Source organism: Nerophis ophidion, unplaced genomic scaffold (assembly GCF_033978795.1).
Source record: "Nerophis ophidion isolate RoL-2023_Sa unplaced genomic scaffold, RoL_Noph_v1.0 HiC_scaffold_135, whole genome shotgun sequence".
NCBI lineage: Eukaryota > Metazoa > Chordata > Actinopteri > Syngnathiformes > Syngnathidae > Nerophis > Nerophis ophidion.
The window spans coordinates 25920-49271 of record NW_026907057.1 but is presented as its reverse complement, the minus strand read 5'-3'; the positions used below and the strand labels follow the sequence as shown (position 1 = coordinate 49271).

Sequence of the window (23352 nt, the reverse complement as noted above, 5' to 3'; positions counted from 1 at the left end):
GTTAAAGTTGTTAGTGAGGTTATCAATAGAGCCCACATACTTTGGGAATGGTGCCATTACCGAGGGCAGTAGGTCAGCAAGAGTTGTCGTTGTGGCCGTATTAATGTTGCGGCTGCTATAGCAGTTATTATTATTATTAGTTTGACGAACATGCGTCTGAACCTCGAATTTTATAAGGTAATGATCGGACAATACTTTAGTATACGGGAGTATCGTAACGTTGGAAGCGGTGATACCCCTGACAAGCACTAGGTCTATCGTATTACCGTTGCGATGCGTGGGTTCATTTATTATTTGTGTGAGACCACAGCTATCAATCATAGTCTGGAACGCTACGCACGGTGGGTCCGATGGGGTATTCATATGGATGTTAAAGTCCCCCATTATGATTATATTATCGGCGTGTGTCACTAGATCAGCAACGAACTCTGAGAATTCATTGATAAAGTCCGAATAGGGCCCTGGGGGGCGGTAGATAACAGCCAGGTGTAGAGGCAGCGGTGTGACAGACCTCATAGTAAGCACCTCAAATGATTTATATTTATTATTTATGTTAGGACTAAGGTTAAAGTTTTCGTTGTATATTAGTGCGACCCCCCCACCCCTTTTAAGCGGACGGGCAATATGCGCATGTGTAAACATGTATTTAACATTTATACACTGAACAGGTATTTAATATTAATACACTAAACATGTATTTAATATTTATACACTAAACATGTATTTAATATTAATACACTAAACATGTATTTAATATTAATACAAAGACATGTATTTAATTTTAATAAACTAAACATTTAATATTAATACACTAAACATGTATTTAATATGAATACACTAAACATGTATTTAATATTCATACACTAAACATGTAGTTATTATTTATACACTAAACATGTATTTAATCTTAATAAACTAAACATATATTTAATATTTATACACTAAACATGTATTTAACATTTATACACTAAACATGTATTTAATATTAATACACTAAACATGTATTTAATATTAATACACTAAACATGTATTTATTATTAATACAAAAACATGTATTTAATTGTAATAAACTAAACATATATTTAATATTAATACATTAAACATGTATTTAATGTTTATACACTAAACATGTATTTAATATTTATACACTAAAAGTGTATTTAATATTTATACACTAAACATGTATTTAATATTAACACACTAAACATGTAGTTATTATTCATACACTAAACATGTATTTAATATTAATACACTAAATATGTATTTAATATTTATACACTAAACATGCATTTAATATTCATACACTAAACAAGTATTTACTATTAATACAAAAACATGTATTTAATTTTAATAAACTAAATACATATTTAATATTAATACACTAAACATGTATTTGATATTAATACACTAAAAATGTATTTAATATTTTCACACTAAACTTGTATTTAATATTCATACACTAAACATGTATTTAATATTCATACACTAAACATGTAGTTATTATTTATACAATAAACATGTATTTAATATTAATACAGTAAACATGTATTTAATATTCATACACTAAACATGTATTTAATATTAATACACCAAACATGTATTTAATATTGATACACTAAACATGTATTTAATATTAATACAAAAACATGTATTTAATTTTAATAAACTAAATATATATTTAATATTCATACACTAAACATGTATTTAATATTCATAAACTAAACATGTATTTAACATTTATACACTAAACATGTATTTAATATTCATACACTAAACATGTATTTAATATTCATAAACTAAACATTTATTTAATATTTCTACACTAAACCTGTATTTAATATTCATACACTAAACATGTTGTTATTATTCATACACTAAACATGTATTTAATATTAATACACTAAACATGTATTTAATATTTATACACTAAACATGTATTTAATATTAATACAAAAACATTTATTTAATATTTATACACTAAACATGTATTTAATATTCATACACTAAACATGTATTTAATGTTTGTACACTAAACATGTATTTAATATTGATACAAAAACATGTATTTAATTTTAATAAACTAAACATATATTTAATATTTATACACTAAACATGTATTTAATATTCATACACTAAACATGTATTTAATATTTATACACTAAACATGTATTTAATATTAATACAAAAACATTTATTTAATTTGAATAAACTAAACACATATTTAATATTAATACACTAAACATGTATTTAATATTTATACACTAAACATGTATTTAATATTTATACAATAAACATGTATTTAATATTAATACACTAAATATGTATTTATTATTCATCCACTAAACATGTATTTAATATTCATACACTAAACATGTATTTAATATTCATACACTAAACATGTATTTAATATTCATACACTAAACATGTATTTAATATTAATACAAAAACATGTATTTAATTTTAATAAACTAAACATATATTTAATATTAATACACTAAACATGTTTTTAATATTAATACACTAAACATATATTTAATATTAATACACTAAACATGTACTTAATATTAATACACTGAACATGTATTTAATATTCATACACTAAACATGTAGTTATTATTTACACACTAAACATGTATTTAATATTAATACACTAAACATGTATTTAATATTCATTCAATAAACATGTAGTTATTATTCTTACACTTAATATGTATTTAATATTAATACAAAACATGTATTTAATTTTAATAAACTAAACATATATTTAATATTAATACACTAAACATGTATTTAATATTTTTACACTAAACGTGTATTTAATATTTATACACTAAAAGTGTATTTAATATTTATACACTAAACATGTATTTAATATTAATACACTAAACATGTAGTTATTATTCATACACTAAACATGTATTTATTATTAATACACTAAACATGTATTTAATAATCATACACTAAACATGTATTTAATATTAATACAAAAACATGTATTTAATTTTAATAAACTAAATATATATTTAATATTAATACACTAAACATGTATTTAATATTAATACTTTAAAAATGTATTTAATTAGAATAAACTAAACACATATTTAATATTAATACACTAAACATGTATTTAATATTTTTTCACTAAACGTGTATTTAATATTTATCACTAAACATGTATTTAATATTTATACACTAAACATGTATTTAATATTCATACACTAAAAGTGTATTTAATATTCATACACTAAACATGTATTTAATATTCATACACTAAACATGTATTTAATATTCATACACTAAACATGTATTTAATATTAATACACTGAACATGTATTTAATAATCATATACTAAACGTATATGTAATTATATACTAATCATATATTTAATATTCATACAGTAAACATGTATTTATTATCCTCTAAATAAGGCACACTCGGAAATAATTAATTTATTTGTGTGCAGTTGCGGCAGAAGTCCACTGGAGGGCGCACGTTCCCGCTTCATAAGTCTGGTCATTCATACACTAAACATAGTTTTTAATATTAATACACTAAACATATTTTTACTATTTGTACACTAAACATATATTTAATATTTATACACTAAACGGCTCCCTGTGGAACCCCACAAGCAATGTCCAAATGCCCAGATGTAAATATGTCATTAATATATAAGTTAAATAACTTGGGACCAAGAACGGCTCCCTGTGGAACCCCACAAGCAATGTCCAAATGCCCAGATGTAAATATGTCATTAATATATAAGTTAAATAACTTGGGACCAAGAACGGCTCCCTGTGGAACCCCACAAGCAATGTCCAAATGCCCAGATGTAAATATGTCATTAATATATAAGTTAAATAACTTGGGACCAAGAACGGCTCCCTGTGGAACCCCACAAGCAATGTCCAAATGCCCAGATGTAAATATGTCATTAATATATAAGTTAAATAACTTGGGACCAAGAACGGCTCCCTGTGGAACCCCACAAGCAATGTCCAAATGCCCAGATGTAAATATGTCATTAATATATAAGTTAAATAACTTGGGACCAAGAACGGCTCCCTGTGGAACCCCACAAGCAATGTCCAAATGCCCAGATGTAAATATGTCATTAATATATAAGTTAAATAACAAGAACGGCTCCCTGTGGAACCCCACAAGCAATGTCCAAATGCCCAGATGTAAATATTGTGAAGACTCTTCTTCGGCATTGTAATGCCGGTGTGGTTTTCCCGTGGATGCGTCGAAGCAGAACACAGCAAAGGTAAGATAAAGGGTATTTAATAACAAAAGTCTATGAACAAAAATACTGGTGTAAAGAGAAAAAGTAAACAAAAGACGCTAGCGTGAAAGCTAGGCTAAAACAAGGAAAACTAGAACTTGGTACGAGGACACAAAAGAGTAAACAAAACATTTAGCATGAAAGCTAGACAATAAAGTGGCTTGGCGTGAGAGCTAGCGAGAAAATACATACGAATGATGAGAGTCGTCACTGATGCGCGTGGGCAAATTAGGATCCGAGAATGAGTGAACAGAAAAGGTGAGCTTAAATAGGAGGGTGATAATTATTAGCAGGTGTGCGGGGCGAGACTAGCAGGTGGACTGATGTGTAACCATAGTGATGGATAAAAACAGGAAATAAACGGGTCAGACAGAGAATGAAAAAACAAACACGTGAAGATCTGAGCAGCAGATCGCAACAGTATTCCCCCCCCAACAAAAGACAGATACCAGATGTCTTAAAAAAACAAACAAAACTTGAACCCCCTCCCCAAAACCAGAAAGTTCACAAACGAAGGGAGGGCGGAGGGAGGCCACGGTGGAGGGTCGCCAGATCGCATGTCCCCGAATCCACCGAGGACACATCATGTGGCGGCGGCGGGTGGAACGCTGCTGCCGAAAAAGTTTTGGCGGGCGACCTCGAAAAGGCCACATTAGTGGCCGCCTCGCAGGATGAGGTGCCCGGCGAGGCGGACGACCCGGGCACGGCCACATCCGTGGCCGACATGGAGGAGGGAGTATCTGGCGAGGAGGGTGACCTCGCAGAGGCCACGCCCGTGGTCGACGTGGTGGACGACGCCTCAGCACCGAAATCCCAGCAGGCTTGGAAGCAGCAGACGAGGGTGCGGGGACTGCAGCCAAAGCAGGCCCGAGTGCAGCTGGCGAGGATGATGCGGGTGCTGCAGCCGAAGAAGGCGTCGGAGGCGGCCTGGGAGCCGCAGGAGTCGTCGGAGGCGGCCTGGGAGCCGCAGGAGTCGTCGGAGGCGGCCTGGGAGCCGCAGGAGTCGTCGGAGGCGGCCTGGGAGCCGCAGGAGTCGTCGGAGGCGGCCTGGGAGCCGCAGGAGCCGTCGGAGGCGGCCTGGGAGCCGCAGGAGCCGTCGGAGGCGGCCTGGGAGCCGCAGGAGCCGTCGGAGGCGGCCTGGGAGCCGCAGGAGCCGTCGGAGGCGCTGGTGTGGGCTCCAGCCCCGTCGTCGACGCTGGTGTGGGCTCCAGCCCCGTCGTCGACGCTGGTGTGGGCTCCAGCCCCGTCGTCGACGCTGGTGTGGGCTCCAGCTCTGGAGCTGTTGCTGGAGTCGGCTCCAGCTTTGGAGCTGTTGCTGGAGTCGGCTCCAGCTTTGGAGCTGTTGCTGGAGTCGGCTCCAGCTTTGGAGCTGTTGCTGGAGTGAGATTCAGGTTAAAGTCTGTAATTGGTATGAGAACCAGTTCTGGGTCGGAGGCTGGTGTGAGAACCAGGCTAACATCAGTTTCTGGTGCGAGAACCAGACTAGAGTTCAAAACTGGTGTGAGAACCAGGCCCGAAAAAGCTGCTGGTGTGTGAACCAGGCGAGAGTCGAATTCTGGCGTGAAAACCAGGTTAGTGTCATGTGCTGGTGTGAGAACCAGACTGGGAGCAGGTGTCGGCTTCAGCCGAGGAGCAGGTGTCGGCTTCAGCCGAGGAGCAGGTGTCGGCTTCAGCCGAGGAGCAGGTGTCGGCTTCAGCCGAGGAGCAGGTGTCGGCTTCAGCCGAGGAGCAGGTGTCGGCTTCAGCCGAGGAGCAGGTGTCGGCTTCAGCCGAGGAGCAGGTGTCGGCTTCAGCCGAGGAGCAGGTGTCGGCTTCAGCCGAGGAGCAGGTGTCGGCTTCAGCCGAGGAGCAGGAGTCGGCTTCAGCCGAGGAGCAGGAGTCGGCTTCAGCCGAGGAGCAGGCACAGGGGTCTGCCGAGGAGAACTAGGGGACTGGCTGTGAGCAGGACTAGGACTATGATGAGTGATAAGACAAACACTAGGACTCGGGCAAGGACTTGAGAGAGGACCAGGACTTACAATCACACTAGTGCTTTGAGAAGGGCTTGGGCAACGACCAGGACTTACAGTCATACCAGGGCTTGGGCAAGAACTAGGACAAACGGTCAAACTAGGGCTTGGGCAAGGACTGGGACTAACAATCAAACTGGTGCTCGGGCAAGGACTAGGACAAAGACTAGGACTTACAGTAACACTGGGGCTCGGACAAGAACTTGGGTAAGGACTAGGGTTCGGACTAAGACCACGAGGGGAATCAGTACTAATATTACAAAGGCAAGAAACAAGACTCGGGACCGGACTCGAAACAGGACTCGGACTACGGATCAGTCTACGAGTGGAACTAGGACGACTACGAGAAAGACTAGGACTACAACTAGAATCAGAACGGAAACTCGGACCAGGACTTGGACTACGACTCAGTCTACAAGTCGGTCTACGAGTAGGACTAGAGCATGGGCTACGAAGAAGGCTGGGACTCGAACTCTGAGAGAGACTGTGACTAAAACTAGAACTAGGGCACAGACGGAACACAGGTGGAGGAGGTCTAAGAGGGCGTGACTTGACCGGGGAGAACACCGGTGGAGGAGGTCTAGGAGGCCGTAGTGGTATAACAGGGGTAAACACCGGTGGTGGAGGTCTAGGAGGCTTAGTAGTTTTAAGAAGAGGTAGCGTCTGCCCTACCTCCGCAACACAGCTATAGGCCGTAGCCCCCCCCTCCAGACGGGAATCCCAGACCCGTTCCCTGTGGTCAGGGACTGACCATAAGGGAGGGTGGTGGGAGGTTTGGAGGCAGGCAGACCCCTCCCCTCTATATTGTCCAGAGTGTCCCTTTGAAAAGGGAGAAAAAACCTTGGACTTGGGCAGAGAATGAGGTTTAAACGGTGGGTTAGAAGAAAAACTAGGTGACTGAGGTTGACTAGAATAATAAGAAAAAATATCCTGATACTTTTGTATCTTATTATTAATGTTATTGTCATTTGAAAATGGCTGAGAAAACGAATCTTCCCCAAAAAATTCCTTGTTGATGACGTCATCATCGGAAGACGGGTTTGCGTTACCGGGGGGCGTCGACGAAATGACGTCATCTGCGCGGGACACAAGTTGGGAATTTGCCCAGTCGGTAAAACTGTTAGCAAAGTGTGTTATTGGGTCCCCAAACAATGGTGTAGGGGTCTTGTGTGCTGACTGTAGGTTGCTGTGTTCGTGAGGAGGGAGACATGGAGTGGGCAAGTCACTGTCGCCCGACGAAGCCATACTTCGCGGCTTCCGCCTACGCGGACGAGCGCGAGCGCTGCGGGAGGGAAACTCACCGCTCCCGGAAGCATCGATCGGAACCAGTTTTCCCTCCAGGTCCCACATCATGCTTTCGTCTGGATTGCATCGGAGAGTTTCAGCCTCCATCGCTCGGAATACCCTCCATGTGCCTTCGTCGAAGGTCTCCTCGTGGTTGCCAGACGCGGAAAAACTTTTTAATGCTCGGATCCTACTGTGAAGACTCTTCTTCGGCATTGTAATGCCGGTGTAGTTTTCCCGTGGATGCGTCGAAGCAGAACACAGCAAAGGTAAGATAAAGGGTATTTAATAACAAAAGTCTATGAACAAAAATACTGGTGTAAAGAGAAAAAGTAAACAAAAGACGCTAGCGTGAAAGCTAGGCTAAAACAAGGAAAACTAGAACTTGGTACGAGGACACAAAAGAGTAAACAAAACATTTAGCATGAAAGCTAGACAATAAAGTGGCTTGGCGTGAGAGCTAGCGAGAAAATACATACGAATGATGAGAGTCGTCACTGATGCGCGTGGGCAAATTAGGATCCGAGAATGAGTGAACAGAAAAGGTGAGCTTAAATAGGAGGGTGATAATTATTACCAGGTGTGCGGGGCGAGACTAGCAGGTGGACTGATGTGTAACCATAGTGATGGATAAAAACAGGAAATAAACGGGTCAGACAGAGAATGAAAAAACAAACACGTGAAGATCTGAGCAGCAGATCGCAACAAATATGTCATTAATATATAAGTTAAATAACTTGGGACCAAGAACGGCTCCCTGTGGAACCCCACAAGCAATGTCCAAATGCCCAGATGTAAATATGTCATTAATATATAAGTTAAATAACTTGGGACCAAGAACGGCTCCCTGTGGAACCCCACAAGCAATGTCCAAATGCCTAGATGTAAATATGTCATTGATATTTAAGTTAAATAACTTGGGACGAAGAACGGCTCCCTGTGGAACCCCACAAGCAATGTCCAAATGCCCAGATGTAAATATGTCATTAATATATAAGTTAAATAACTTGGGACCAAGAACGGCTCCCTGTGGAACCCCACAAGCAATGTCCAAATGCCTAGATGTAAATATGTCATTGATATTTAAGTTAAATAACTTGGGACCAAGAACGGCTCCCTGTGGAACCCCACAAGCAATGTCCAAATGCCCAGATGTAAATATGTCATTAATATATAAGTTAAATAACTTGGGACCAAGAACGGCTCCCTGTGGAACCCCACAAGCAATGTCCAAATGCCTAGATGTAAATATGTCATTGATATTTAAGTTAAATAACTTGGGACCAAGAACGGCTCCCTGTGGAACCCCACAAGCAATGTCCAAATGCCCAGATGTAAATATGTCATTAATATATAAGTTAAATAACAAGAACGGCTCCCTGTGGAACCCCACAAGCAATGTCCAAATGCCCAGATGTAAATATGTCATTAATATATAAGTTAAATAACAAGAACGGCTCCCTGTGGAACCCCACAAGCAATGTCCAAATGCCCAGATGTAAATATGTCATTAATATATAAGTTAAATAACAAGAACGGCTCCCTGTGGAACCCCACAAGCAATGTCCAAATGCCCAGATGTAAATATGTCATTAATATATAAGTTAAATAACAAGAACGGCTCCCTGTGGAACCCCACAAGCAATGTCCAAATGCCCAGATGTAAACTCGCCCATCTTCACAAACTGCTGTCTTTGTGTTAAATAGTTCCTTATCCAAGTCAAAGTTACTCCCCTTATTCCATATCTGTATCATTGTTTCAGTAATATTTGATGATTAATGGTGTCAAATGCTTTCCTCAGATCCATGTCCATTCCAGCTGCATATTTCTTACTATCTAAGCTCTTGGTTATCTCTTCTACTGCATCAATTATTACCAGAGATGTTGACCTTGCTGTCCTAAAACCGTATTGACTTTCATTAATTATCTTATGTTTATCTATAAATTTCTCTAATCTAGTGTTATATCATTTCTCTAAGATTTTGGAAAACTGCGGGAGCAAAGAGACAGGTCGGTAGTTTGTGAAGATGCGTTAGTTCCCATTTTTATATATTGGTATTACCTTTGCCATTTTCATTTTATTAGGAAATTGTCCTGTTTGGAAGGACAGGTTAAATATGTCAGTTAGTGGTTTGGTGATGGAATGTATGTTTTTTTCCACAAGTGTCATATCTATGTCGAAACAATCAGTAGATGTTTTATTTTTGCAATTATGAACAACATCTATTATTTCCTCTTCAGTTACTCCCAACAGAAACATACTCATTGGATTCATTTCAATCAGTGACTCCATTTCATTGCTGCTATAATCAGGGATTTTGGCTGCCAATTCTGATCCGACATTTACTAAGAAACTGTTAAAACTCTCCACAACATTATTCATATTATAATTATCTTGGTTGTTAGCAGTGAAATAGCTAGGACACAAGTTATTTTTTGATTTGCCTTTAATTATAGTGTTAAGTATTCCCCACACCTCCTTAGTGTTGTTCTTATTCCTATGTAATAGATTGCTATAATATCATTTCTTACTAGTCCTTATTATATCAGTCAATTTATTTTTATATGTTTTATATCTATGTTCAGAGTCTTCAATCAGTTTCTTTGTACATTCATTTTTGGAGCCAGGTTTTAAATTACTTGATTTGATGAATTGTCTATATAAAGTGTTTTTCTTTTTACAAGCGTTTTGTAAACCCTTGGTTAACCATGGGCACTTTAAAGTTTTGTTGTTGTTTCTCTTTTTTTTTATTGGACATTTTTGGTTATACATTGAATGAAATATATCTATAAATGATTCAAAGGCACTATCCACCTCCTTTTTGTTGTACACGCAATCCCAGTTTTGCATTGTTAGGTCCTGATTTAATAGATTGAAAGAGTCTTCTCTTCTAACTGGTTAGTAAGTATATTTTTGCTGTGAATTCAGGTGTGTACTGGTCTCATCATTATAGACTGTGAATACAGGCAGATGATGGGTTATGTAAGTATATTTTTGCTGTGAATTCAGGTGTGTACTGGTCTCATCATTATAGACTGTGAATACAGGCAGATGATGGGTTATGTAAGTATATTTTTGCTGTGAATTCAGGTGTGTACTGGTCTCATCATTATAGACTGTGAATACAGGCAGATGATGGGTTATGTAAGTATATTTTTGCTGTGGATTCAGGTGTGTACTGGTCTCATCATTATAGACTGTGAATACAGGCAGATGATGGGTTATGTAAGTATATTTTTGCTGTGAATTCAGGTGTGTACTGGTCTCATCATTATAGACTGTGAATACAGGCAGATGATGGGTTATGTAAGTATATTTTTGCTGTGGATTCAGGTGTGTACTGGTCTCATCATTATAGACTGTGAATACAGGCAGATGATGGGTTATGTAAGTATATTTTTGCTGTGGATTCAGGTGTGTACTGGTCTCATCATTATAGACTGTGAATACAGGCAGATGATGGGTTATGTAAGTATATTTTTGCTGTGGATTCAGGTGTGTACTGGTCTCATCATTATAGACTGTGAATACAGGCAGGTGATGGGTTATGTAAGTATATTTTTGCTGTGGATTCAGGTGTGTACTGGTCTCATCATTATAGACTGTGAATACAGGCAGATGATGGGTTATGTAAGTATATTTTTGCTGTGGATTCAGGTGTGTACTGGTCTCATCATTATAGACTGTGAATACAGGCAGATGATGGGTTATGTAAGTATATTTTTGCTGTGGATTCAGGTGTGTACTGGTCTCATCATTATAGACTGTGAATACAGGCAGATGATGGGTTATGTAAGTATATTTTTGCTGTGGATTCAGGTGTGTACTGGTCTCATCATTATAGACTGTGAATACAGGCAGATGATGGGTTATGTCACAGATCATTACTCCACTGATGTTTGAAGACTGCATATTATTAGTGAAGATGTTATCGATGAATACTGTGCGATGTTATTCTAGTCGGTCTTGTAATGGTTGGGTATAAACTCATACTGTGCATCCTGTTAATATAGTTTTATGTTGCTATGTGGTTATTTGGATTCATGAGATTAATATTATAATCCCCACAAATAAATATTGTTTTATTAACTATTTCTGAGAAAGTTTTTTCAGCCCACTCAGTAAATAGTTCCACATTTGAACCTGCTGACCTGCATATACAGCTAATTATGATGTTTTTCTTCCTTTCATTAATGATTTCTATTGATAAGCATTCAACTATATCATTTACTGATACAGTCATGTCTTTTAATATTTTGTATTTATATTTCTTATGAACGTACATAGCGACTCCTCCACCCATTTTATTTGTTCTGTTAATATAGTTTAAATTATAATCCTTTATCTCAAAATCAATGCCTTTTGCTTCATTAAACCATGTTTCGGATATAGCAATTATGCTAAATGGATTCACAAAATGTTGTAAGTAGTCTTGAATTGCACTGGAATTTGCATACTGTTAAAATGGATGACTGAAAATGTGCCTTTTGATTTTATTGAGTTATTATATTCCCTTTCTGAATAGTATTTGCAGTTAATGGAGTCAGATGATGGAAACATATTATCTGGATCGAGATGATATTCCAAGTCTAATGAATTGTGATCAGTATACTCAGATGATTTTAGTTCAAAAAGCTCGGAATCTAGAATCCTTTGTTGTATTGTTAAATTGTTGTCTGTAATATCAGAGGACTGATTGTATGCCATTGAATGAACTTGTAAATGTACTTTTTAACTCTCCTTGTCCCACTAATTCACATATTTATTCATATCTCTTCAGTTCCTGTATGTCTCTAACAACCAGCACTTTTGCTTGTTCAGGTGATCCGTTCAGTTTTATGACTATTTTACAGTTTGTGACCCAAGTATTCTGTATTTTGTTTTGCTTCCTTAAGTGCCAGGCTTTTTTTGCAATATCTGCATTCCTTTTGATCAGGTGATCATTCAAATATACGTTGGTGCCTTTTAGCTTTCTCCCTTGTTTCATGAGTTCAGTCTTTCTTTTCCTGTTGACGAACCTCAGGATGACAGCAGGGATGACGTCCCTCTTCGCAGGCAGAGGATGACACGCTTCCATTGAGTTCTTGTCCAGATGAATGTCTCTGGAAGCCAGAAAGGCCACAACCTGCTCCTCCACCGAGCCAGCCTCCGGGTCCCTAGATGCACTCTCGCTCCCCACAGCTTGTGCATATGAGCGGGGTTTCACTTTTAGCCCCGTCACGATCACATCATTCAGTCTAGAATACTGCTCCAGATCTTCCACTTTCCTCTCCAACTTGCCAATCTTCTTACCCCTCTCCTGGATGCACATACGGAGCTCCATGACTTCGTTTAAGAATTATATCCTGTTTAATCCGTATGTCATTTACGTCTTGTGAAAGACATTGAAGTGACTTTTTAATGTCCTCGTTTTCCTCCGCCGCTGGGGTTCTCTTCGGTCCCGTGACGACGAGCCCTTAAGACCCCACAGTCTGGTCAGAGATGATATTTAGCTGCTCAGCGATGTGTTGACAACTTCTGCGTCTTTGTTAGCAGCTAACAAGCTAAGCTAACTAGCGAGCTAAGCTAAGTCAGCACGAAACGCGGCGAAATGCTTCTCGCGCACCAAGACAATCTTATCCCTAAATAAAGACTCAAAGATGTATTTTATACGACGTGAATATTTAAAAACTGGAGAAAAAGTAATGAGACTGACTTATTAGCGTTCGGCTCCCTTCTCTGTCGACGTGCGAATGATGCCAAAAAACATGAAACAAGATGGGAAATCCTTAAAGGCTTATTGTGAAAATGTAATAATGTTTATAGACATGCAACAACAGCAACATAAATGCTATCTGTTGTTATGTCCCCGATTTTTGAGTGTACAAAATGAAAGTGTGTGTTGAGTCTGACTTGGACATAATATAGACTATACACAAATGCTTTTTTATGAAAATGTCATTTTGTTTATAAATTATACGCAATCTGTTGTTTCCCTAATTGTTGTTGTTGTTGTACATAGATGAGGGTGTGTGTTGCTGAGCCCCACTTGGACATTACCATGAATTGATGAAGGTGGACCCCGACTTAAACAAGTTGAAAAACTTATTGGGGTGTTACCATTTAGTGGTCAATTGTACGGAATATGTACTGTACTGTGCAATCTACTAATAAAAGTATCAATCAATCTGGACTGGACCTGGTTTTAAAAACCTTTAGAAAAGTCTAATTTCAATAATAACCTGGTCTTGTGAAGATAAGGTCCTTTTTTTATTTTATAACTAAAATCAAATAAGATAAATAAAAAATAGAAATATAAAACATTTTCTTGGATAAAAAAAGAAAGTAAAATAATATAAAACAATTACATACAAAATAGTAATTAATGATAATGTTCGGCACACACAATCATGTGTGTTTCAGGGACTGTGTCCCTTGCCGCCTGTGCTAGATATGTTGTGGGAACCACAATTTTGGTAGCAGAAAGAAACAACCCTTTTTTGTGTGAGTGGGTGTGGATGAGTGTGAATGGGGGAGGGGGGGTGGGGGGTTGATGCACTAATTGAAAGTGTATCCTGTATATTTTTATGTTGATTTAATAAAAAAAACAATGTATTGAAACGACAGTAGCATAAGGAAAGAAAAACAATAAATACATATTACACTCATGATATTATTATTGTCTTTGATGCTAATCATTTTTATAATGTATTTTAGAATGTGGGAGGTTTTCATGTTCTTTTTAAATTTATTCTGGCATTATATAAATTATATCTATATATGCGAATATATATACATATATTTATTTATTTATTGTTTTTCTTTGATTAGCTATCCATCCATCCATTTTCTACTGCCTGTCTTTTTTGAGGTCTCGTAGGAAAAGAGGCCCCAATTGGGACTTCGAGATGCAAAACAATTGACAACCATATCCTTGAAAGGAGACTACCTGTCTAGCTCAAACGCCAACCTTTAAGTTCTGACTTAAAGCAGTTGTTTTCCAGATATTTACACACCAACATCTCCTTCTGTGGTCAGGTGGTGTTGTTTAGCTTTAGCGCACACCCAGACAGTGAAAGAAGGAACATAGAAAACGATGCTTTGGCTTCTCCAGGAGAGGAGTCCTCCATATTTGACCTGACCTCCTCCCAGGAACTGCAGTCCTGTGTAAATGACGCTCTCTGGTAATTAAGCGACTTTTGCTTCAGTAAAGCGTCTCCGACGTCTGTTTGGATCCAGTCGCTCTGCCGTGTCGCCCTTCTGTCCGGACGAGGATGACAAGACCAGAAATACACTTCAAAAGCTCCAGTTTTACCTCAAAAATAGAGAGATAAGACAAAGTCAGAGTCAGTTGCACAAAACACCGAAAGGGATTGGCGCGGTTGGGAGAGCGGCCGTGCCAGCAACCTGAGGGTTCCTGGTTCGATCCCCACCTTCTACCAACCTCGTCACGTCCGTTGTGTCCTTGGGCAAGACACTTCACCCTTGCTCCTGATGAGTCGTGGTTATTGCCTTGCATGGCAGCTCCCGCCATCAGTGTGTGAATGTGTGTGTGAATGGGTGAATGTGGAAATAGTGTCAAAGCCCTTTGAGTACCTTGAAGGTATAGCAGTATAAACCTTTCAAGTCATGGCTGCAAACTGCCAGTAAGAAGAAGAAGTAATAGAGCTGGTTGCTTGTTTCTCTCGTGAGATCTGACAACATGTTTAAATAGAACAATTGACAGGTTGACAACATCCAAACAAACCAAGTCATCTCCAATACATCTCAACATTACACACATCCTCCAGGCTGAGTTAGTCTACATGATGAAGTAAGCTGGAAACTACATGTAAGTCATATAAAGAAAACATTTAAAAATTGACTGCGATAACAAATAGAATAAAAAACATCCCCACAAATATTAACTACATTTATTGTACCCAATTGTATTTGAATCATACATTGTTTATTGCATAAAGGTCCAGGGACATACAAACCCTGTTTCCATATGAGTTGGGAAATTGTGTTAGAGGTAAATAAAAACAGAATACAATGATTTGCAAATCCTTTTCAACCCATATTCAATTGAATGCACTACAAAGACAAGATATTTGATGTTCAAACTCATAATTTTTATTATTTTTTTGAAGATAATTAACTTAAAATTTCATGGCTGCAACACGTGCCAAAGTAGTTGGGAAAGGGCATGTTCACCACTGTGTTACATCACCTTTTCTTTTAACAACACTCAATAAACGTTTAGGAACTGAGGAAAATTGTTGAAGCTTTGAAAGTGGAATTCTTTCCCATTCTTGTTTTATGTAGAGTTTGAGTCGTTCAACAGTCCAGGGTCTCCGCTGTTGTATTTTACGCTTCATAATGCGCCACACATTTTCCATGGGACAGGTCTGGACTGCAGGCAGGCCAGGAAAGTACCCGCACTCTTTGTTTTACCAAGCCACGCTGTTGTAACATATGTTGAATGTGGCTTGGCATTGTCTTGCTGAAATAAACAGGGGTGTCCATGAAAAAGATGGCGCTTAAATGGCAGCATATGTTGTTCCAAATTATTATGTCACACATGTTACTTGTGCTGATGTTACTTAAACTTAAAGTTTTTACAGTTTATTTCAAATCCTGCAGTTTCATTTGCTGCTGCTGTTCTCACCAGCACACTTGTGTTTCTTACACTGGTACTTAGAAGACAATCTTTCACCACACACACTGCAACTCAACACTTTCTCACCTGTGTGTGTTCTCATGTGTACTTTTAAACTTCGATTTATGACATAACTTTTACCACATTCTGAGCAGGAAAAAGGTTTCTCTCCCGTGTGTATTCTCATGTGTGCTTTGAATTGGTACCTTTGAGTAAAATCTTTACCGCAGATTGAACATGTAAAAGGTTTTTCTCCAGTGTGTGTTCTCATGTGTGCTTTAAAATTGTGCTTTTGAGTAAAATCTTTACCGCAAATTGAACATGAAAAAGGTTTTTCTCCAGTGTGTGTTGTCATGTGTAGTTTTAAACTTTGATTTAATACAAATCTTTTACCACATACTGAGCAGGAAAAAGGTTGTTCTCCAGTATGTATTCTCATGTGTACTTTGAAATTGTGCTTTAAAGTAAAACATTTACGACAGATTGAACATGAAAAAGGTTTTTCTCCAGTGTGTGTTCTCATGTGTCTTACCAGACGACAATGGTACTTAAAAGTTTTGTGACAGTGAGAACATGCGAAGTGAGTGTTGTCAGTGTGACATGTCTTATCATCTTTAGAGTCTTCATCATCAGTGTCAGGAGAGTGTGACGTTGTGTCCTCACTATCTGATAGTGGAGCTAAGAGCTTGTCTGCTTGTGATCCTCCACAGTGGTCTCCATCAGCTTCTGTTGTCATGTGTTGTGTTGAGCTGCTGCTTGGAGGCTCCCCCCCTCCCCTCTCCTCACTTTCACCTTTCACCTCATCATCTTCACTCTTCACAATCAAATGGAACTTCTCCAACCATTCTTGACTGATGCTGTGTTCCTCCTCTTCCTCTTTAAAATGCGAGGTCAGTGGGTTATTTTCTTCCCTTTGCATTTGCAATGTATGTGGCGCCTTCTCTTCCTCCTTAATGTGGAAGGGCTGTGGCTCCTCCTTGCCCATCCTGAAGCTCCACTTCTGTTGCTCAGAGAGAAGATGTTCTTCACAGACGTCTGCAGGACACAGGAAGACAAACATGGTCGAGAGGAGTCCATCTTTTTTTCAGTCACATGTCAGGAGCGATATTGATAAGATTTGACCAATTCAGATTTAATTTTCAATTCTGCTTTACGATTCGGTTATTTGTGGACTCTTTTGCTTTCAAATTCGGTAAAAAGGTGAAGAAACAGGTCGATTAGCACCTACAGTGAGGTCTTAAGAGGCCCAGACCTTACGGGTCCCCTATGGGGTGCCAGAGGACCTTAAGGAAATGTTTCTGCTTTGAAAATATCTATAAAATAAAAACATTTTTGGCTATAAATTAACAAGACACTACAAGTTATTTTGGGGTATTTCACAGAACTTTCCTCCAGAAGATCTTAGCTCCGTCCATGTCAGATGAATATCAAATTGAGCTGTTTGGCCACAATACCCAGGAATATGTTTGGAGGAGAAAAGGTGAGGCCTTTAATCCCAGGAACACCATTCCCACCATCAAGCATGGTGGTGGTAGTAATATGCCCCGGGGCCGTTTTGCTGCCAATGGAACTGCTGCTTTAAATGGGACAATGTAAAAGGAGGATTATCTCCAAATTCTTCAGGACAAGCTAAAATCATCAGCCTGGAGGTTGGGTCTTGGATGCTGTTGGGCGTTCCAACAGGGCAATGACCCCAAACACGTCAAAAGTGGTCAAGGAATGTCTAAATCAGGCTAGAATGAAGGTTTTAGAATGGCCTTCCCAAAGTCCTGACTTAAACGTGTGGACAATGCTGAAGAAACAAGTCTATGTCAGAAAACCAACACATTTAGCTGAACTGCACCAATTTTGTCAAGAGGGGTGGTCAAAAACCAAAAGCGCCTTATTGCAGTGAAACTTGCCAAAGGACATGCAACCAAATATTAACATTGCTGTATGTACACTTTTGACCCAGCACATTTGCTCACATGTACAGTAGACCCATAATCAATTCATAAAAAAAAAAAAACTTTATGAATGTTTTTAGTGAGCAACAAGTGTGTGCTCCAATCACTACATCACAAAAAAATAAGAATTGTAGAAATGATTGGAAACTCAAGACAGCCATGACATTATGTTCTTTACAGGTGTATGTTAACTTTTGATCGCGACTCTATATATGCATGTGTATATATATATATATATATGTATATATATATATATATATATATGTATATATATATATATATATATATATACACACACACACACACACATAAAACCGATTTAAGTGTACCACTAATGGTACGACAAATGTTCTTTAATTGTTTAAGTACAGTGTTTTAGTTTCCTATATTGAATGAACCTGAAAGTTCATTGAGGTGATACTTGGACAGCCAAGTATTTTTGGTGAAAAAAGTTTGACAACTACTGACGTAGTAAACTACATTGGCAGACACCATTTTGTTTTACCTAAAACGACGTCTGCGCATAACTATCGCTTCCAATGAGATCCCGTTTTTATCTTGAGTTAACAGTAAAAGGAGAAAGCAATATCTGCGTTGTTTCATTTTTCTCCAACTACTTTCCACTGTGTTTGTTAGAAAGTTCCACAACTGTTGACGTTATCCCACGCTTGTGCTACAGCACTCATCTCATTGTGCAACATGTCAATGTTTCAAGTGGAACTAAACCTGATCTCTGAAAGAGACACACATTATTTCCAAAGCAGGGCCCCCATCCACATATACAATACTAGAACATATCTGATGAAAGCAAACATTATTTTGTTATTTTAATTATAAGTGGGCAATACCAGCTATTAGGGTTGTACAGTATAGTGGTATTGGTATAGTACCGCTAATGAATCATTCGCTGTACCGTACCCTCGCATCGAAGTCACGTCGTGACATTGCGGGTTTACGAGCAGACGAGCATGTTCGGCGGCACACAATCACTGAGTACTTACAAGCAGACACAGCGTGGAGACAGAAAAGGAACAACGGATTCATTTTGGCTTAAAAACTAACAATAAAGGTGAAGTTATAACACTGAAACACCCTCAGGAAGAGGGGCTTTAAGACATAGCAAGCTAGCTAGCGGCTAATATCCATCCGCCGTCGGCAGTGTTTAGCTACTTCTAAATCACTAATCCTCGCCTCCATGGCGACAAATAAAGTACGTTTCTCACAGGTAACATTATCACTGGAGGACGAGGAACAGCTAAACATGCTTCACTACACACCGTAGCTCACCGGCATCAAAATGTAAACAAACGCCACATATCTAGCCGATACTACTATGATTACGTCAATATTTTTTGGTATCACAACATTTTATTTCACTTTTTTTAAAATGTATACAGTATTATGTTTATAAACACAGGAAATATGTCCCTGGACACATGAAGACTTTAAAGATGACCAATGTATGATCCTGTAACTACTTGGTATCGGATTGATACCCAAACTTGTGGTATCATCCAAAAACTAATGTAAAGTATCAAAGAAGAGAAGAATACGTGATTATTACATTTTAACAGAAGTGTAGATAGAACATGTTAAAAGAGAAAATAAGCAGATACTAACAGTAAATGAACAAGTAGATTAACTATCCATTTTTACAGTTTGTCCTTAATAATGTTGACAAAATAATAGGTGTATAAATGAGACAACATGTTAGTGCATATGTCAGCAGACTAATTAGGAGTCTTTGTTTGTTTACTTACTAGTAAAAGACAAGTTGTCTAGCATGTTCACTATTTTATTTAAGGACTTAACTGCAATAAGAAACATATGTTTAATATACCCTAAGTTTTTTTTGTTAAAATAAAGCCAATAATGCAATTTTTGTGGTCCCCTTTATTGAGAAAAGTACCAAAATAAATTTGGTACCGGTAGCAAAATATTGGTATGGTTCCAACACTCCCAGCTATATTTGAATATTGTCTAATGGAAATGACTGCTGTCTGATAATCACATTAATAACCAGTGTTGGCGTTAACACACTTTTTATGTCTTTTTACGCATTGAAATCAAAAAGGACGTGCATTTCCTTAAGTCCGGGCGTCCCTGGATTGCAGAGTGTTTTTTTTTTTTAACCGAACTGCCTTCTGTGGGTCAAAACTCCAGTTTGCTTGTTTTTTTTTTTAAACGAATATCACTTTCCGCCAGTGTTTTGTTTTGTTTATTGTGACGGTGCGTTCTTATCACGCCGTCACTTGAAGACCGGCATGTCAGCGGGAGCGAGCGCCCTGTCGGTTGGAAGTGTGGCCGTGCCAGCAACTTGAGGGTTCCAGGTTCGATCCCCGCTTCTGCCATGCTAGTCACTGCCATTGTGTCCTTGGGCAAGACTCTTTACCCACCTGCTCCTAGTGCCACCCACACTGGTTGAAAAGTAACTGTCCGGCTTGCCCCTGACAGTTTGGTTGTGTTTTAGTTTTTCCTCTGTGTGTAGTATTTCCTGTCAGCGCCATTATTTATCTGTTTCCTGGTTGTTTCCCTGAGTGCTTTGTCTCCCCAGCTGTGGCTGATTGGCACCTGGCCACACCTGGTGTCAATCAGCCAGATACTATTTAAAGCTGCCTTCCCCACCAGTCAGTGCTGGATTATTGTCGTGTCGTGTGGATGTCACCACTACCTGTCAATGTCATTTATACTAATCGTTGTAGTGTTGTGTCTACTTCTGTTCACTCTGCTCATGTCATAGTTCCTTCGTGTCACAGTAAGTGTTTTTGCTTTTAGTCCCCAGTTAGCCTTTGTGCTAGTTTTGTTCATAGCCAAGTTTGTTCTCCGCCTTGTGCGCGCCTTTTGTTTGTACCCTTTTGTTTGTTCTTGTTTTAGTGTTAAATTAAATCATGTTTTCCTGCACAATGCCTGCCGCCATCTCTGCATCTTGGGGTTCAGCAACAACACCCCCTGACAGTAATTCAGATATTAGGTTTCACTATGTAAAAACGCTTTGAGTCACTAGAGAAAAGCGCTATATAAACATAATTCACATGATTGATAAGCATTCGTTTTTAAATGGTGGTGTTAAAGGCCTACTGAAAGCCACTACTAGCGACCACGCAGTCTGATAGTTTATATATCAATGATGAAATATTAACATTGCAACACATGCCAATACGGCCGCTTTAGTTTACTAAATTGCAATTTTAAATTTACCGGGAGTTTCGTCTTAAAAACGTCGTGTAATGATGACGTGTACGCAAGACGTCACGGGTTTTTAGGAAGTATGAGCGCTGCACACACACACAGCTAAAAGTCCTCTGCTTTAACGGCATAATTACACAGTATTTTGGACATCTGTGTTGCTGAATCTTTTGCAATTTGTTCACTTAATATTGGAGAAGTCACAGTAGAAAGATGGAATTGGGAAGCTCTAGCCTTTAGCCACACAAACACACGATGAGTCCTTGTTTAGAATTCCCAGAAGTGAAACTTTCCTATGGATCACAGCGAACATGGATCCCAACCGAATGTCAACCAGCAGGTTTCTCTGAGAAAATTGTGGTAAAAAGTTGCTTCTTACCTGGAGAAAAGCTGAGCTTGTGCCATCCATAAAGCTGCCGTCGACTCCTCTTAGACACAGCGCGTCAAGACACCCGTGGACGTACACCTCCGACTATCAGGTACTATTTAACTCACTAAAACACTAGCAACACAATAGAAAGATAAGGGATTTCCCGGAATTATCCTAATAAATGTCTCTAAAAACATAAATTTTTTTTTTAATTATTATTATTTTTCTAGTCCGTCGCTATTAATATCCTCAAACACAAATCTTTCATCCTCGCTCAAATTAATGGGGAAATTGTCGTTTTCTCGGTCCAAATAGCTGTTTTTGTTGGAGGCTCCCATTAAAATCAATGTGAATATGTGAGGAGCCCCCACACTTGTGATGTCATCGTCTGCACCAAAAGTTGCGAACTTTATCGTGGATGTTCTCTACTAAATCCTTTCAGCAAAAATATGGCAATATCATGAAATGATCAAGTATGACTTAAAACCAATGGAAAACAAACAGAAGTGCAGTGAAGCACGTGTAACAATTGCCAGCAAGTATATATATATATATATATATATATATACAAATTTATAAATATAAACATATTTTTAGAATATTTGGGTACCTCATGATTCGACTACAAACAAAGTATTGATGCAAATTCATTTTGTGTGCAGTATATTAAAGCTATTTTTAATATTTAACATTTATTTAATTAAATATTTATTTTAGTCTGACTGAATAAGCATTAATCACTTACAATTGTGCCAATAGTGTATTCGTAATAACAAACATCAGTTGATTTAATTTCCATGATATGTCCACCCAATGCAGCTGAGATAGGCTCCAACACCCCCTGCCCTCCCCGCAACACCAAATAGGGACAAGCGGTAGAAAAATGGATGGATGTTATCAAGGTAATAGAAGTGCGTGCAAACATCATTTGTATTTATTGCTAATAAAGTTGACACCAACATAAAGCAGACCACTGCAATAATACATTATATTACACTGTCATCACAATAACAATAATTTTTTTTCATCCTGTAAAGCATCTTTGAGTACACTGAAAAGCGCTATATCAAATAAAATGTATTATTATTATTATTATTATTATTATCATTATACCATGTGACTTATTCCAGACTTAAATTTCGAGACGTTCGTTTCTTTCTAGTAACAAATATTCAATGATGTTAAGCGTGACTGTAATATACAACAAAAAACAGTTACAGTATTAAATAAGTCAATATAATTCTCATAGAGAACATATAAAATACACACCTCAAAAAAAAAAAACGCTCGCATTTGCTACAAAGGCCTGCTAGCGGGCTAAAGCTAGCACGTTAGCTTCGAACAACATATGAGGTAAATAAGATAAATAATATGAAAATATATCATGTATATTACCTCATAAGCCGCGTGTACAAGAGAGGAGTGGAATATATTCTTCCTATTGTTACACCAGCAACTCTTTTTTGTCTTCTGTGGCCGGGCGAAGGAAGTGTGCACCACCTACTATTGTCCCAGTGAAACACGTGTTTGAAGGAAGTGTGCACCACTCACTATTGTCCCAGTGAAACACGTGTTTGAAGGAAGTGTGCACCACTCACTATTGTCCCAGTGAAACACGTGTTTGAAGGAAGTGTGCACCACTCACTATTG

The 23352-nt window shown here is 38.2% G+C and overlaps 1 protein-coding gene across 1 annotated transcript; it reads right to left on the bottom strand.

Moving 5' to 3' along the window:
- Positions 1–15456: 15456 nt before the first annotated feature.
- LOC133547604 (oocyte zinc finger protein XlCOF19-like) lies at positions 15457–23228 on the bottom strand. The gene is made up of 2 exons (XM_061893221.1): positions 23098–23228; positions 15457–17235 (listed from the first exon to the last, which is right to left on the bottom strand). The coding sequence occupies exon 2, from the start codon at positions 17183–17185 to the stop codon at positions 16187–16189; it is 999 nt and encodes a 332-aa protein (XP_061749205.1). The 5' UTR covers positions 17186–17235; positions 23098–23228; the 3' UTR covers positions 15457–16186.
- Between the last annotated feature and the right edge of the window lie 124 nt (positions 23229–23352).